Raw genomic sequence first — 17,516 nt, 5'->3', positions numbered from 1 at the left:
TTAGACCAATATTTATCAATTGTACACTTGACTTGATTTCCACTTTCATCAGATGTGTAGAGCATTTCTTTGGTGATATCAATATCACTCTGGTATAACCTTATTTCAGCTTCTACTTTTGACTAATCACTAAAATTACTAAAAATATGGGACATAAAAGATGATAATTTTTCAAAAGCTAATATTGTACTGGTTTTACCTCTTAGCTCTGGTTCTAATGCTGTAAAACTAATTAGATATGAATTTTTAAGGGGTAAATTCTGTTTCCTATGCTGTGCTGTATTAGTATAAGCTTTCATCAGAGAAATTTGGAATTCTTTTGCTATTGGATGATTTTTTGATAATTTCTTCAGGAGAGTGGAAGCTTCTGCACCAGTAAATATTACTTTGCTAGGTAGATGGAATTCTGGATTTGTGACATCAACCTTTATTAAATCATTATAAGATGTGCACTCTATATTTTCTGGCTTCATAAAAAAAGAGAAAAAATTTGGCATCAATTTATAAATACTGGAATGTATAAATGAAGCATTGGTTTTTTTTGTTTCAAATAATTTAATATATGTGTTGAACTCTGGTAATACTGCTGAATATAATGCCATATGCAATAAAGTTTTGTTTTGCATAACAAATAACCCATTCAGTATTCTTTTTTTCCGAGCTAAAGCATCCTTTGTGAGTTGTTGGGAATGCAAGCAAGAATACACCCCTTCAACAATTTTTTTTCTGAGCTGCAGAAATATTTCTTTTATTGTATACAGTTTCAACATAAGAAAAATAATCCCCTTTATCAGCTTTATCCAAGTAGTGAAAATAAAATGCAATAAGAGCATCCCACAGATCTTTGATTCTTTCTAAAACACATAAAATGTACACCCTACACCCACCTATGGTCTGGTCTCTTCAAGGGCTTAAGTTTTTTAATGGCAAGGGATTCACAGATTTTGAAAAAATTTTCTCTTTTACTGCAGCTTTTCATATCAAAATAGATGTCATAAAACAAATCTTCTAAGTATCTATCAAAACATGAAGCAAATTTTTTTGCACAGTTATTAGCTGTGTGACATGTGTCACCATCAATATCTAATAAGTGGGGTGCTTTGTTTGATCGTAGTCTGGTTTCAACACCCTTTTTTTTTCCACGCATGGTGTTACATGAGTCCATTAATACACTAATTAAGTTTGCCCATGGAATATTATTATCTTCAATAGTATTAACAACTGCTTTAAAAACAGCTTCTGAATTGCAAGATTCCATCTTTAGAGATGCAAAATGATGAACTACAACTTCATTTTGATTGTTGTCATAAAACTGCACCAATATTGCCAGTATACTTTCTTGAGCATTGCTAGTACTTTCATCCAAATTTAGAGAAAATGGAGTAGTAAACTTTAAAGTTTTAATGATATTTTCCTTAATAGTTTTTGTGAGCCCATATTTCATCTTATGACATGCAGTAGTCCTGGACATTTCCAACGAGTTTAGTGCCGTCTGATCGCGGCTCAACTGTTTGCAGAGTTCAATTAAATTGGGAGCTACATTGAAAGAAAGAGAATTCTCGGCGATAAACAAAGTTATTAATACCTCTTTGCGTGCTTTTCTTGTCACTATATCCAATGGCCGAGCATCAGTCTCCAGTAAGTCATCAGTATTTTTTGAATTAGCATAATTACTTAAAGTTATTGAATGTTTAATGCACTTTGAATATTTTATGTGCGTCACAGTTTTAGAATGATTTGTGAAAGCCTTGAATCCTTCCCCACCATACTTCAGCAGTGAGTTACAAAAAACACAATATGCTTGTCCAGCAACATTTATTTTCTTGCACCATGTGCCGATGGTATCCCCATTACCATCTCTCCGTTCAATCCAATTCCACCTAAATGCATTCCGGACACCTTCTTCTAATTGTATATCACTATTTATATCGAGAAATTTCATAGTGAAATTCTCTTGCGTACATAAATAAAAAAATATTTCAATAAACGAAACGAAAAATTTACACGTGCATCAATAAATGAAACGAAAATTTTACACAGCAGAGAAAAAAAAGTTGAGAAGCGATCAATGACAAATAGCTAATATGGCGAAAAATCCCCCTTCTCTATTTATTGGCGCCACGCCAGGAGAGATAAGACCTTTGAACCCAGAGTCACGTGATCACACATCTGGTTGAACAAAGTCTCTCCCTTTTTTCCTGCCGCGCCTACTTGCCGAAAAGAATCCAGAAGAGAATGTCCGAGAACCGGGGGAATGAGTCGTAACTCGCAATAAGGAAAGAACAAAAAAGAAGTTTTTTCCCCCTTTTCACGCATTATCACTGCCTTTGGAGAAAGAAAGGAAAAGTTTTCACCACACACACTGACCTTGCGTTTTCTGCTTTCAAAGCAAACAAAATCACCCAGATCAAAATAAATAATTCATTATTATTCCTACTTCCTTTTGAACAATGATCCCCGGAATTTCCGGGTATCAAAGTTCAAAATCCCCAGAATTCCGGGGTTTCCCCGGAGCACAAACACCCCTGTTTTCAGATCTGTTCTTATGCCACTTACTAAAAATTGGCATAAATTTTCCAGACAACCCAATGCTTTTCTGCTTTTCATTCGAGGCAGAAGCGAGAATTATTACCACTTGTAATGAAAACTTTTTTTTAACTGTCATTATCCATTTTGTTGCTTAATTTTATGAGATGTATAATTTCATATTGCTATTACATTGTGCCTTTTGTAATATAATTGCCTTTTCTAGTATAATTGTATGATTTAAAATTGAAACTTTTTAATTTTTATTATATTAATATATCTTGTAAATCAAACTAATTTTCTTCATTACCATTTGCAATAATTTATGTCTTGCTTTATGAAATATATTTGTACACATATCTACATAGGATCCTAACAATTTGTTAGAGCTATTTTCCTAAAAATTAAAATTTTCAATCATTTGAAAAAAATTTCTACTCCCTTTAATTTTGACTTGCTAAAGTTCATATATATATGTGTGTGTGTGATGAAAATTTAGTTTGTTGCGAATAATTTGATATTAGGTGAATGCTTGACTAGTGAAGACACCAATTATTCTGTAGTCACGAGTGCCTTGAAGTTAGAATATTACTAAAATATTTATTTGGTAGTAGAAAATGGCCAGAGCTTATGAAGAGTTACAAACTCACTTGATAATCCAAACATATCTTTATTGCTGATTACAGTACGGTGTGGCACATCACAATTTTTGTTATGGTATATTATATTTTTAACAATGAATAGAAGCAGCCCAGCAAGAGAAGTTCTTAGCTAGCAAGTGTAAGCACCAAAAGGAGACATAGTTGCAGTACTATTTATAAGCTTGGGAATTCGTTTTAGTTCTGGTTAGTGACTAGGCAGAAGTTTAGCATTGAATTTATTACAGAGAAATTACATATTCCTTGAACTGTTTGTGCTTTAATTCAAAATTAATTAAATTTTAACATAGCAATAATTTTTTTCATATTTTGATATCTTACACACACACACATATAGAATTGTTATATATATATTTGCGTATATATAACGATTGTATATATATGTATACAATCGTTTTGTGGTACTGCAGTTTACTCCAACTTCCAAACTCAGTGAATCATTTTTAATGCTATGTACTTACATTGTAATTCTTTTATCCCAAGGATTTGAATTATTTATATTGATAAATTCAACTGGAGGGCATAAATGAAACAAAATTTTTTAATTTTATGTGGAATGTAGATTACTATTAGAGTATTTATTTTTAGGTTAATCTTGATGTTTCTTGGATGAGAAAAATGCATATTGATCCAGACAGCATCAAAATGGATGATATAGACCTGCTTTCTGAAATTTGTTTGTATGTTGTTATATGATTTTATGTTGCAGTTATATCAGCAATAAAAATAAATACATTATTTAATTTTATTTCTTATTTTTCTCAACAAAATAGTTTTTGTATAGAAATATACCATATTATTTTGCATATAAAACAAACCAGCACCTGATATAAACCCCCATTTTTCAAGGGAATTTTTGAAAAACTATACTAATGCATTTCTGATCTTTTTTGCTGAAAAAGAAAAGTACTGTAATTTTATAAAAAAAGGTGTGTTATATCTGCACATGTAATACAAAACATATTCATACAACAAAAAATAATAAAGAATATAACAGTTGCCTTAATTTTTACTTATTGCCTTCTTCATAAATTTAAATATGCAAATTTAAACCCTTCATAACTAGTGCTGGTTATATCTGGCATTCACAAAATGCTTCATACTGGCTAGTGCCAGTTATATCCAGCATCCTTTAACAGCTTCACACTCATACTTGTTTCCACTGGTTATATTCAGCATTTATTAAATGTATCACTTTTGAATAGTTGGGTCAATGTGGAAGAGTACAAAGTATCAAGAATTTTTTTTCATACGATGGATATATTGGCAATTATTTATATTAATGAAAACTGGTACATCTGCAGCACTATTCAATCAATCTAGCAAATATTGGCAAAATACCACAAGATGAGGATGAAGCAGTTTACAAATTGCGGTAATAATAATGAATTAAGACTGATTGGAAAAGATTACTGCTGTCCGTATATATATATCATCATTTCAAAATTTCCTATAAACAATTCAAAGATTCATTACTCGATTTATTTTAAAATATAGAACAATGCCTCAATAACATTGCCCTTTATCTAATACATCCTTAAATTTTCTCCTGCTCCAATGAAATATCTTTTGAGATTTTTATACAGACACATTGGGAGCTCTAAAAGTGTGAGATATTTTTTACTTATACTGTGTGCACTAATGGTATGACAACCTATTCATTAATGGCATACTGATAGCTAGCTTCTGTGTTGTGAAAACTTCCAATTTTCACATAGTCAAGAACACCGTGCTGCACATAATTGCTTTTGTTCTACATGATCAAAATTTTATATTAGTCAGTTCAAATAGGCTTAGTGCCCATCAATGTCCAAATTGATAAAGCACTAAACTGCATAAATGCCCATGTAGTCAGCCCATTCTCTATGGTTATAATTGTAGTGAACAAGTTGTCCACAAGAACATTTTTGTGTTGTGTAACATGAATATGCCTATTTCTCTTAAACAGGCATTTTTATAAATGGGTCCCACCAAAAAGTGACTGAACGGTTAAGACTGCTGAATACTCTAGTTTCAATTTCAAGTGAATAGGCTGGCTACACAGTTGGTTTTCTCCATGTGTAGAATGTACATGAGCCAGTGCAAGTCAGAAAAATCCTCCACAAATGCATTCGTCCTCTTAGGCATTCAGCTTTTCTATGCTTTTGCCATATTTGAATAATTTATTCCACCTCATAAGTGGATGACCCTAGAGTGTTTTGCTAAAATGAACTAAGTAAACAGGTTCAAACTTATAGTATCTAAATTTTAAACCAAATATTTGACAGTTTTATTGAATGTTGAAACCAGGGGTGAAGATAATCAGAAAGTACCAGATTTGTTGAACCATCTACCAGTGTTCAGCAGTTTTATCCATTCAGCCAATGACTCTCTGTATTTATGATTGCTGAATTGCAATATGTATTGCAAATAGCTATTCATCTAATATGTGCAGAAGGGTTAGGATATCATATCACAATGCAGTATATGTCACTGTATATGCATATTATGAATACAGTCAAAAGTCTTTAATCCGAACCTCAAAGCTACAAACTTTCTGCGCATGCATGAACACATAATACGTTGATGCATGCCCATAATACATTTACGCGTGCGCGTTTAATGTATAACGGACGGTATAAGCTAAGCTAAAGTTATCTAATTATCTATTTCAGTTAATGTTGCAGATTGCATTGTTCCTTAATCTTCTAATTGGGTCCGGCTTATTATTTTTTGCAGACTGTTAGAGCAACTTTATAAAAGTAAGCTTGAACTTTTGATTGTGTCAAAAAGAATTTCCGATTCTGGAGCTGCCAAAGGATCTACAAAGCGAAAGCATGTTTCGATGTCCATAAAAAAAAAAAGTGGAATTGCTGCAAAAAATGGATAAAGGCATATCCTTTGTTTCTCTAACCATTTCGAAATCTGTTTATCAATTTCATGCTGCTCTGCGGGAGGGGGAAATGTCGCGCGCAATGAACTGGAAGTTGATCTGTCAGCACTATCCTTATCTTCAGGGCAGATGTTTTTATTTTATTCGACTTATAATTCCTTACTAAATATAGTATTTCATCTCAATGTACTCCGTCTTTGATGTGATTTAAATCAAATTCCTCATCATTATAAATATCACGAATACACATCAAATAGTTTTCTGGTTGCAATTTTCTAATTTTGACCATGCATAATGTATGCTTTACGCATGCGCGCGTTGAAAGAAATGTTTAATAAAGTAAACAAGTAAATATTAAGCTTTTTTTTTTGTAAATTTTGATACCCTTTAGATCATAATTGCTCTTTATTTCATAAATTACGGTTTCAGATTTTTAATTTTATAATTTCTGCATGCCATCTTACCAGATTTAAACTGATGATCTATAATCCAGAAAAACCGATAATCCGGAATCACCGAAGTTTTCTTTTTAACAATCCCGACTTATTATTGTGGAATAACTTCAAAATGATACCAAAAATGTCGATATGAAAACATTTGGATCGGCATTCCAGAGATTGTTTGCCTATGAATATCCCCCACAGAAAAGGCTAAACTTACTATTCATGGCTGCAGTTTGCCATCTTTTTTAATTATATGATATATAATTAAGAACATTTAAATGTGAAAATAAAAGTAAATTCATTGTTGAATTTTAACAAAATTTTCATTTCTCATAAACTGCTCACCATTTGATGATACATATTTGAAACAATGTTTGTATTGTATGCAGCTATAAATGACATGCTGTTTATTTTATAGATAGAAGTTAAAATCCCGATAATTCAATATTTGTTTGACGAAAGTCATCATATCATGTTGTTATGATATTCATGCACTTTTTCAATAAATTTAAATACATACTAATTTCCAATTCATGTAGTATTAAAGCATGTAAATGAAAGTATTATATTTAACAATCCAATTTAATTAATTATATGAACAAATACTCTTGCATTTTTATTTGCATACTAAAATAAGTGAAAGCACACAAAATTTGACACACATAAAATTTCTATAAATTCAAAAAGAATTACAGTAGATAATAATAAGATTTACATAGTGCTACTCAGAAAAAATTGCATTTACTGTAGTTTGAAGTACCTTTTATTAATAAAAAAGTATTAATTTTCGTCAAAAATCTGATCCTTGATGTGAACTCTTTCTTAGGAAGCATTAGTTATGCTTTTTCAGTGTTATAGGTAATTATGTTTCTTGTATATAAATTTGAACTAGGACATGTTTTTAAAAAAAATTGCGAGCAATTTATATAATACAGCTGTAACAAATTAATGGTATGTTTTAAAAGTACATTTTTTCTTGTATAGAACTTGTGTAATTTATAGTAACTAACTTGTAATTATTCATTTTTATTTCAATTGAGTCTGTGTAAAATAACTCACAATTTTAAGTGCTTCTAAACTATGCTCCAGATAATCACATTCTGTAGAATTCTTATTTTTTAAACGTATCTTTTTAGAAGCGCTTGATGAATTCTAACGTTTTCATGCAATTTGAATTTCTCCAATGCTTGCTTTATAATTTCATTTCTAAGCATATTTATATTTGTCTTCACACACTTAATATTAAATTCTATTTCTATAAAGATATATCAATAAAATGCAAGACAATGGAAGTTTATGTTAATTTACAATTTACCACAATGTGTTTAGATAACACATAATTGTTTTCTTGAAAGACCTGTAAACAAAATCAAATAATTTTAAATGAGTAAAAATTTCAGTTTATTGACAATCTTGCAAAATGATTTTGTTGCAAATTTTTTGTTTAAAATTTTTAGATATACACTAAACCAAAATATTGTAATATTAATAATAGAAAGGTTCTTATGCAGACATTTCCATAATATTTTGGAATATTTATATTAAAACTTTTATGTGTGATAAACCATAAATGTTTTTTAATATAACAATATTTAAATAGAAGTTCTCAGGAAATACAAAGTTTCATAAAGTTTTTGAAAACTGCTTTTTATTCACTTTTAAAGTAGTGAAAAAACACCCAATATATTATAATAAAACAAATCTAAAAATATTTAGTAGAAGGTAACACATCTTTCTGTTTCAGCTTTTTATGAAAGTAATAAAGGAAAATTATTTGTTGAAATTTTAATGTAAAATTTATGTAAATAATGTGAAACAAATAACCTTTTAAAAAATGCACTATTAAAACATTTAAGATTATAATATTTTTACAATGGTTATCAATATTAATTAAAAAATTTAAGGATCTTTTACACTTAATTTTAAATATATAAATTGCTTTCATATGTAATATAGGTTAATATGCTTTTATGATAAAAATATGACTTGATAAATTTTGTTCTTTCTCAATACTATAAAACAGTTTTATTGTACACAGAAAAATATTACAATGAGACTTTGTTATTTTGTATGCAGATATGAACAGATTCTGCATCATAGAGAATAACAAAAAATAATTTATAACCTAAAGTAACACAACTACAATTTGTTATTTCTTTTTCTTTTGTTCAATATCTTTAACTTTTTCTTCCATAGCATAATACATTCTTGTTAAATGATGTAGTTCAGCATTTTGTTTTTCAACAACAAATTTTAGATCTTCAACGTCATTCTCAATGCTCCTGAAACGTTCTTCTTTCGCTGCTTCTTTGGCCTTCTCATTACGAGCATTTCTTACATATTCAGCAGTTAATGTGAGAACTGCTACCATAAAAATCGTTGCTTCACCTAGTAAATCAGCACCTAATTCTATTGCCATAGCTTCATTTAATTTTGGTACTTCTGTAGGTTTTCCTAAATTCAACATTCTCATTTTGACATTTACTTCCACCCAATGATACACTGTAAAAAAGAATACATATGTATATTTATGTGTTTGTGCATGTGTAAGTATATGATGTTTGAAGTTTTGAAATTTAAAATAAAATATTATTCATGTTTTTACATGTATATTAAAAATTTACTCCATTCTTTTTAATGTTTCATTGGTATAATATAAATATTTAATTTTTGAAAATATTTATACATTGAATGCAAAGTAAATAATGGCATACAGAGAGAAAGACATTTTCAAACATACATTTTATAACAGGGTAAGGGGAAAAGTTTTATTTGTTTTCTTTATTCCAAATAAAAAAAAATAGATAAATAGTGATAAAATAATTATAGTAATGAAACTAATATTATAATATTTAACTAAATTTCATATTCTACCATGCTAGATACACAGTAACAATAAAAATAATTAGTATGCAACTAAATAAGTATTACGTAATATACTTCAAAGTGGTACTCATAATTCATATATCAGTTAAAATCTAGTAACATTAAGAATGCTGTTATACAAGGCCAAAATTTCCACTTAAATGAAAGACATTTTGATAAATTATATGAGAAAATATTTTCCCTTTTAAAGCAGTTATCATCTAATAACACCTTTTTGAAGTTAAAAATTACTTTTTAACACTGGCAAATGGTGACTTTGTTACTTAGGAAAACAACCCTTTTCCATATTCTAAAATTCAACACAATTTTCTGGACTAAGTGAGAAGTTATTCAAGTACAAGAGTTTGTTTCTATTTTGAAACAGGATATTTTTCCAAAATTTTAGGGGGACAAAATACACACTGATAAAATTACTTCATAAGCAATAAATCCAAATTGTTGTGTGTAGTCCAAAGAACGAACGAAGTATGATGATTTCAGATTTGTTTTCCCGGTAAGAATATGCCACTAATATTGCTAAGGTCCCGTGAACTTGCACAAATTCATCTGAATATTGTAACTGATTATATCCACCTTGTAATGTTGCATATGTATCGAGAAGCCTAATACTTGTGTTAATAATAATAGCATCTCTAAAGCAAAACTTATTCATGAATGGTTCAAGAATGATGAAAGTGATTTCTAGCATCTTTCTTGCTATCTTAAGTATGAAATTTGAATCCCACACAGAATATATGGTGAATTTTGGAAGAACAACCTTCTATTTAATCTGTATGATTTATAGCAAATCTCTTAACTGTCTGGTATTATTTAGATGCAGACCCACTTAAATATCCTACAAAATACATTCCCAATCATAAACAGATTGTAATTTAGGCTAAAAAAGATTCAACCTGATGTAGAATAAAATTTTCTAATTGAACAGCTAGGTAGTTTATTAACTGAGACAATTTTTGCCACAGTTGTCACACTTTTGTGACAAAATTAAGGAGGCTGAATAAATGATATATACCAGCAGGTCAGAAAATTATCACTTCTCATCCTTCACATTAAATTTAATTTTTTAGTTCGTTCTGATATCTGCACCCCCAAGAAAAGTATTTACAAGGTAATGCATTATATTGCCAAAATCCGCTCAGCAAACGAACTGATTTCTGCCTTCAGATTTGATGGTAATTTTTCTGATTATTATTTGTTTTTAATGCATTTTGATACTTTTTTTTACCTCGTAAGCAATCTCAATGGGATTGTGAAGTTTACTAATGAAAGGAAAGCATTGCAGTTCTTCAAAAATCTGCCATTCTGCTCCACAATAGAAGATGTAAAATTCCATGAAGTTGTATTCTTTAAAAGCAATGGTTCCCAAACTGTGCACCAGGGGGCTGTGAAATATTGTAAAAGCTTCACAATTATTTGAACCAAGACATTTAGCCTAACAACAACAAAATAATAATAATAATCTGAAAGCTGTCAAATTTTATATTACATCCAAAGGAGATTTTTTTTAAACATTTTGTGCGTTATCTTTATTGAATAACATGTTCTTCATACTTAAACCATAAAATTGAATTCAACAGCAATATCACAAAATATTTAAAAGAGCATATGTTTAGAATTTCTAATACAGTCTTGTGCACTACAGATAAACATGTCCTGTACAACACTGTACGATGTACGATTCGTACAGTGTTGCCATTGCTCACTTTGAAATCGTTGAATAATCAAAAAAATCATAAATGCTTTAGTACTGACTTTCAGAGGTCATTTTCTCCCTGGAGTTGAAAATCCACCATTTTCTTTCAGATCATTTATGCTTGTCACAGAAACACCAGTCAAATCAGCAGCAAAAGTATTCAATTCATTACCGGATTTATTAGGAAAATGCTCCCATAATTTGACAAAAGCATTTATAATGATAATCTTAGTGGAACTGCATAGTGGTTTTCCAGCATTATAAGGTTTTGAAATTATATATGTCAAAGATGAAGTAGATGCCATAACAGTTGCTTTCTTCTCCTCCCGCTCAGTGATTGAGTGAATGCTTTAATTGCTTTTCTCATCGAAAGTTGGGTGAAGTCGGGGTTGCTGGAATTTGCAAGGATGTCTTCCTATTGGTCATCAAAGGATTGAGATGATATTAGAAAATTTTTGAAGAGAAAGCTGGATGCAATGTAATCTATCTATTTTTCACTCTGCTCAGTTTGCTCAACAATATTTATATTTCATACCATAATTTTTATAATATTACTTCTGGAAGTGGTGGAACAATTTTCTACGGCAGATGCAAACATTTTTTACTACATCTAGGGTTCTCAACATAGGTTGACTGTTAATATAGACACATTGAAGTGCGTACACCCTTCATGACAGAACTAGACTGTTCTGGAAGATCTTACGAAAGACATATAAGCAAGCATTGCCAGCTAGATTCAGTGAGTCGGTTTAATTTAAGTCTTGTAAAATTAAACTCAGCGCTTCATATAAGTTAACGGTAATATAAATTAGTTCATGTAATATAGTTAGTGTTATTTAACTCCTTGTTTGTTATCTTTGATAAATAGTCTTGTGATTTTTCGCTGTTGTATCTTTGATGATGGACCAATTTTGGAACAGTAATAAATGTGCAGATAAAGTATACCTTCAACCAGCAGCACAATTGTCAAGAAACAAAAACGTGATAAATATGTTGACGGCTTCTTAGAGTTTGGTTTTACATTAACAGAAATGAATGCTGAAACAGATGATCACAATGTGTATTGTAAATGAAAGTTTTAGTAGCGAAGAGAATGTTTCCAAGATAACTTAAGTGCCATTTAAAAGCTAATCACCACAGCGTGGTTGCAAACCTCCAGGATTTTTTGCCAGGAAGTTAAATGAACTAAAAATAAATTTAAAAAAAAAACTATTTTAAAATGCATGAATACATCAATACCAAACAATGCTTTGCTAGCATCTTACAAGGCGGCTTACAGAATCACGAAATGTAAGAAGCCTCATACCATTGCAGAACTTATTCTAAAGGCTCCTGTAAATGTGGTGTTTATCATGGTTGGTGAGTCTGCTGGGGAAACTGCTTTTAAAAGTGCCTTTTTCCAATATTACAATTAGTCAGAGAATACAACATGGTGGAAGATATCAATTAATTGAAAAATCTTATGCGGTCACCACAGGACTTCCTTGTACAGAATATTAAATTATACGTGTTTTTTTGCTGCATTTCGTTTAAACTTATTTCCTCAAATTTCATTAGAGATAGATTTTTTATTCAATTAATTCAGTTCTCACTTTGCGTTAAAGCAAAAATGCATAAAACCTCAAAATATCTTCATTAACCATTAAAAGAATGGGGCGTTTGGAAAGGTTTCACTTAAAAGAACGGGTAATCCAAATTCGTTTCCACCCCCTTTTAGTTGCCATCGTAAACTATTACTGTTTTGAAACCTTTCCTTAAGGTCATCTTTGTTGAATTTTTTCTTTTCCATAAACTAAAAAAACATACGATGGTGAGATTTCGTAGCTAAGTAATTGTTGAATGTTGGTTTATTAATTTTCGACTTACATTGTAATGCAAATATGCCAGTACATATTCTAATTAGTTTCTATTTGTTTTCAAACTGAATTTAGTTCAGAGTTACATATAGTAATTAACAATTTTAATTTATACTCAAAAATGATGTTTACTATTTGTTTCTCACACAAACCGGCAATTTGCATTCATTTTGTTACAAACACTGAATGACAGCTTATATCATATTTATATATTGAACAAATCCTCTTGTATATTTGTGATATTAGTTTAATTTATCTTTTTCATTAGTATTCTTATCCAGTTTTTTTAAAGTTTATTGATTCCCCCTCCCCCATTATCTTTAGTACCGTAAGTATTTCATCTCTCAACTGTATTACTGTTTATTGTTCTTTCTTACATTTTTGCGGCAAAAGCTCAAGGCATTGGATGTAAACAGGCCAAAAAATTACCAATTTTTACCAAGGAGTACCCTGAAATATATTTTTGCCTTCAAACAGCACTTAATGTAAGCTTTTGGCCTATAAGTTTCATTTATAAAATAATATAATTTTTGGATACAAGAAGGAACTGTTAAATTTCTCCTCGTCAACACACTTAACACTTTGCTGCATAGTTGACTGAAGCCTATAATCATCCCCAAGCATAATATGAAAGGTTACCAAGCTGAATATTTAAAAAGGAGAAACTGTTTTAGACATCACTGCATAAATTATTTCTCAAGCTGCCATGTGTTGATTGTCATGTCATGATGAAAGCAAAAAATAATAAAAAGTTATTCAGTAAGTTAAAATCAGTGATGTTTCAATGTATTATGTATTGGTTCGAGACTTATACCAAGGAAAATGAGAGCCAAATTATTGATTGTACAGATTTATATTAATAAATGATTGCATTTCTTCAATATTGAAGTGTTTTTAGTGCCCCAAAATCAAGACTCTCCATTTGCTTCATTTAAAAAAAAATATGAAATGCACATGCATAAAGCATTACACATAAAAAAAATTTTAAAAAAATTCTTTAAAAAAAAAGAAAAGAGAAAAAGGTATTGGTGGTCAGAAAATCCAGATTTTAAATCATCCCAGTTATTGAACATCCAGATTTCGGACTTTGTTTTGTAAAATTAAATAATTAATTATGTGAAACATACATTTGTGTTTTAATTTTAGAAAGAAAAGTGCTTTAAAAAAATGCATACTTAAGAGAAGAATATATTGGAGTAGGTAGATCATCTAAAATCAATGAATACATTTTAAAGCCATAAAAAAATTACATTAAAAATGAACTACACTATATAAAATGCTTATCAAAATTTAAAACATTGCTTCAAATACTACACAAATTTCTGATCATCTCCTAGTAATTAAAATGATTTATATATATCTATATATATTGACAAATGTTCTTAAAATTTTACTTATATCGAAAAGGAGCTTTAGATCTTATCAAAAGTCTTCACATAAACTGATGTTAGGATTTAAAAGTAAGACCTATGAAACAACAGTTGCAGAAGGATATTCTTTTCCTTTATGAAATAATTTTTACAACTAACAACTTTTAAAATTAATAATTTTTTTAATTTAATGTTGCAAAATAAACCAAACTTGGAAATGTATTTCTGAAACACTGTATATCATAAACTATCAAGCCAAGATTTAAAAATTAATGAAAAGTATTCAGCTTCATACTAAATATAAAACTGCATGCAATTAATATTTTTGCATGGGAGAACTTGCACGACTCCAAGTAAGTTTTTAAAAACCTCTGTATATATTATTACAAATTAACAATGAAATATCATTTTAATTATATTTAAATAAAAATGAGTGTTATTTTTCATATTAATTTTATGCAATGGGATGTAAGATTAAAAAAATTAAAAATATCTTCAATATATAGAGCCTATACGTGTTGTCTTAGAAAATGTTATCAGTTTCCTCCTTTTTCTTTTATAAAGCACCTTCAAAAATGCATGACTGTCTTAAATTTGAGACCTTATTATAATTTAATTTTTTAAATTCCACTAAATTAAAGGAAAAACTTTAGTTTTAAATAGGCTGACATCATATCATTTAAAGCGATTAAAAATACCCATCGTTTCAGCGAAATTAATTGTAAAGATGAGTGCATGCATGAAGCAAATGTACATCTTCCCTTTACAAAGCATAATTATAGTGTAAAAGATTACTTTCAATCATATGTTAATGCAGTATATTTTTGCATAATGTTTTACAATAATTCACTAAGATGTAATTATCTTCAGCAAATGAAAATTTAATAAAATAATTCAAATCTTAGTATATTATATGAATTTTAGTGTACTTTATTTTCATTTAAAAATATATATATATAAATCACGAAAGCATATTATTAGCCTTTCTATATTGCATATCGCCAACATACTATCCTATACTATAGTTTCCCATACAGAACGCTCAATACCTACACAGTAAATAAAATCAAAATAAAACTTTCGTCAAAGGAAATGATGCAACAAACACAAAAGCCGACTCACTGCATTAAACGACAGAAACTTACTTACGTTGGGCTGGTGGCATACAAATATAAGTTCTGAAGAAGAGACTATTTTTTGCTCTGTTTTTCAATCTATTTGCCAATGGTTTGCTAATTTGGCGAAGAGCTAAAGCAGCTAATTTTACTAAAGGAAACGCAACCATTGTACTTTAATTTTTAAATTCAAAAACTATTCCTACAGAAATAGGCATCATTTATTTCATTTACAACTTTTACGTTTCAGTTTCATAGAAACATATGTTGATATATTTACTTATAAGCATGAAAAATAAATTTTAAAATGTAATTGTGCTTATTTTCTATGATTTTAAAATTTTCAGTCTGCTATCAATATCATATGGTACTGCCATATACATGAAACTTATATTATCTTTAAGTTTGTTTTTTTTTTTTTTTTTTTTTGCTATTGAATTTCCGAATGAACGCTAAATTAAACTTTTCTTGTTATATAGATTTCATATTATAATTCAATAATATAATTTTAGTCTGTAAATTAATTTTCAGCTAACATATTTAAATAGAAAACTTTGTTTGATTTTCAATTCGAAATTAAAATATTTTTATCTTTCAAATCTGGCAATTATATTTTCTGCCGCCCAAGCAAAATTTACAAAAAATGTAAACAAGCAAAATAATTTCAAGCATGTTTTTGGCTTCCGTACACACGAATTTAAGAGATGCCATTGTAATATTTTTCCAAGTCGTTGAAATTTAGTTCATAACAATGGAGAATTTCCACCAAATTATGCCTCTAAGTACATCTGGAAATGAAGTTGCTGGCTATATTAATGTATTGGTATGAATTATTCCTTAAATTTACAAGTAATGGGACGGGGAATGGTTCCTATGAGTCATGTTTCTTAACACATGAAATTATTTGTTTCTTAGAAAATAAATCTTATTTCTGAAGTGAAGTATCTTATGTGTAGGTTGAAAAATATGGTCAATATGTTTGCAAAATCCTGTTCAGTTTTGGACAGGATTTAAGTAAAATAAATAATTTGTGTATGATGTAAACAAAAATGTAATACACTATTTCATGTAGCGATTAATTAATCAGGGAACAAAAATCCGGACTCGTCGGGACTTCGCCGATTCCGTATTTGGGATTTTTCCGGATAATAGATCATCAGTTTAACTCTGGTAAGATAGCAGGCTAAAGTGCAGAATCGCACTCTTATTTGATTGGCGTTTGTTTAGCGCTTTTTACAAGAGTAACAAGAATTGGATGTTTGTCAATTTTCTTTGACTTTTTAAGAGAAAATAGGTCGATGTGTACATGGATAAAGGGACTGCACAATGCCATTTTTGTGCAATTTTGGGATTTTTTTTAAAGTTAAAATAGGTCGATGTATACATGGATACCGAGTATGTGCAATTCTTAAGAATGTGCCAAGCAGTGGGCGATTCTGCACTTTCCCCAGATAGCACACAGAAATTATATAATTAAAAATTTTTAAATCGTAATTTATGAAATAAAGAACAATTATAATCTAAAAGGTATCAAAGTTTTCAAAAAGAAAAAGCTTAATATTTATTTGTTTACTTTATTAAACATTTCTTTCAGTGTACATTGTTTAAGATGCTTCTAGAAAAAATTCAAAAAGTTCCTTTTTCTTTTTCCTTGTGTACAGTAGACTTTCCAATGCCATACTCCTCGCATAATTTTGAGACAGATATGCCTTTATCCATTTTTTTCAGCAATTCCACATTTTGTTTAATGGACATCGAAACATGGTTTTGCTTTGTAGATCCTTTGGCAACTCCAGAATTGGAAACTTTTTTCGACATAATTGAAAGTTCAAGCTTAGTTCTTATAAAATTGCCATAATAATAACAGTCTGCAAAAAAATAATAACCTGGATCAAATTAGAAGATTAGCGAGCAGCGCAGTCTGCTACATTAATTGAAATGTCTTAGAATCAGTAAAGATAATTTTAGTTTAGCTTAATAGTGTCTGTTATGCATTATTGGCTTTGTATCACTAGATTGGCTACGAAAGCCAAGTTGTTTCGCTAAATTTTGTCTTGCTTCTTTTGCGTACTGAATTGTATTAGTTTAATTATTTA

At 29.5% G+C, this 17,516-nt stretch overlaps 3 protein-coding genes across 7 annotated transcripts in view; 2 read left to right on the top strand and 1 right to left on the bottom strand.

The window, feature by feature from the left end:
• Positions 1-3,928, top strand: part of LOC118187870 (uncharacterized) — a 58,027-nt gene extending 54,099 nt beyond the window's left edge. For all 3 annotated transcript variants that reach the window (XM_035358156.2, XM_085815015.1, XM_085815016.1), the window contains exon 7: positions 3,774-3,928. In XM_035358156.2, coding sequence (XP_035214047.1) covers positions 3,774-3,881 — 108 coding nt within the window. In that variant the 3' untranslated portion in view covers positions 3,882-3,928. The remainder of the gene's footprint in view (positions 1-3,773) is intronic.
• A 4,566-nt stretch (positions 3,929-8,494) lies between these two features.
• On the bottom strand, positions 8,495-15,790 carry LOC118187869 (optic atrophy 3 protein homolog). Its single transcript, XM_035358154.2, has 2 exons — positions 15,455-15,790; positions 8,495-9,002 (listed from the first exon to the last, which is right to left on the bottom strand). Exons 1-2 carry the CDS (start codon positions 15,588-15,590, stop codon positions 8,650-8,652), a joined length of 489 nt encoding a protein of 162 aa, XP_035214045.1. The 5' UTR covers positions 15,591-15,790; the 3' UTR covers positions 8,495-8,649.
• A 240-nt stretch (positions 15,791-16,030) lies between these two features.
• LOC118205029 (E3 ubiquitin-protein ligase FANCL-like) overlaps positions 16,031-17,516 on the top strand; it is a 60,346-nt gene continuing 58,860 nt past the window's right edge. For all 3 annotated transcript variants that reach the window (XR_015040685.1, XR_015040684.1, XM_085815014.1), the window contains exon 1: positions 16,031-16,243. Coding sequence is in view for 1 of the 3 variants with exons in the window: in XM_085815014.1 (XP_085671140.1) it covers positions 16,172-16,243 (72 nt within the window). In the remaining 2 variants the exon portion in view is untranslated. The remainder of the gene's footprint in view (positions 16,244-17,516) is intronic.

Source organism: Stegodyphus dumicola, chromosome 4, assembly GCF_044657685.1.
Source record: "Stegodyphus dumicola isolate Sdum_Otavi_A_Nest chromosome 4, ASM4465768v1".
Taxonomy (NCBI): Eukaryota; Metazoa; Arthropoda; class Arachnida; order Araneae; family Eresidae; genus Stegodyphus; species Stegodyphus dumicola.
This window is presented reverse-complemented; position numbering and strand designations above follow the sequence as displayed.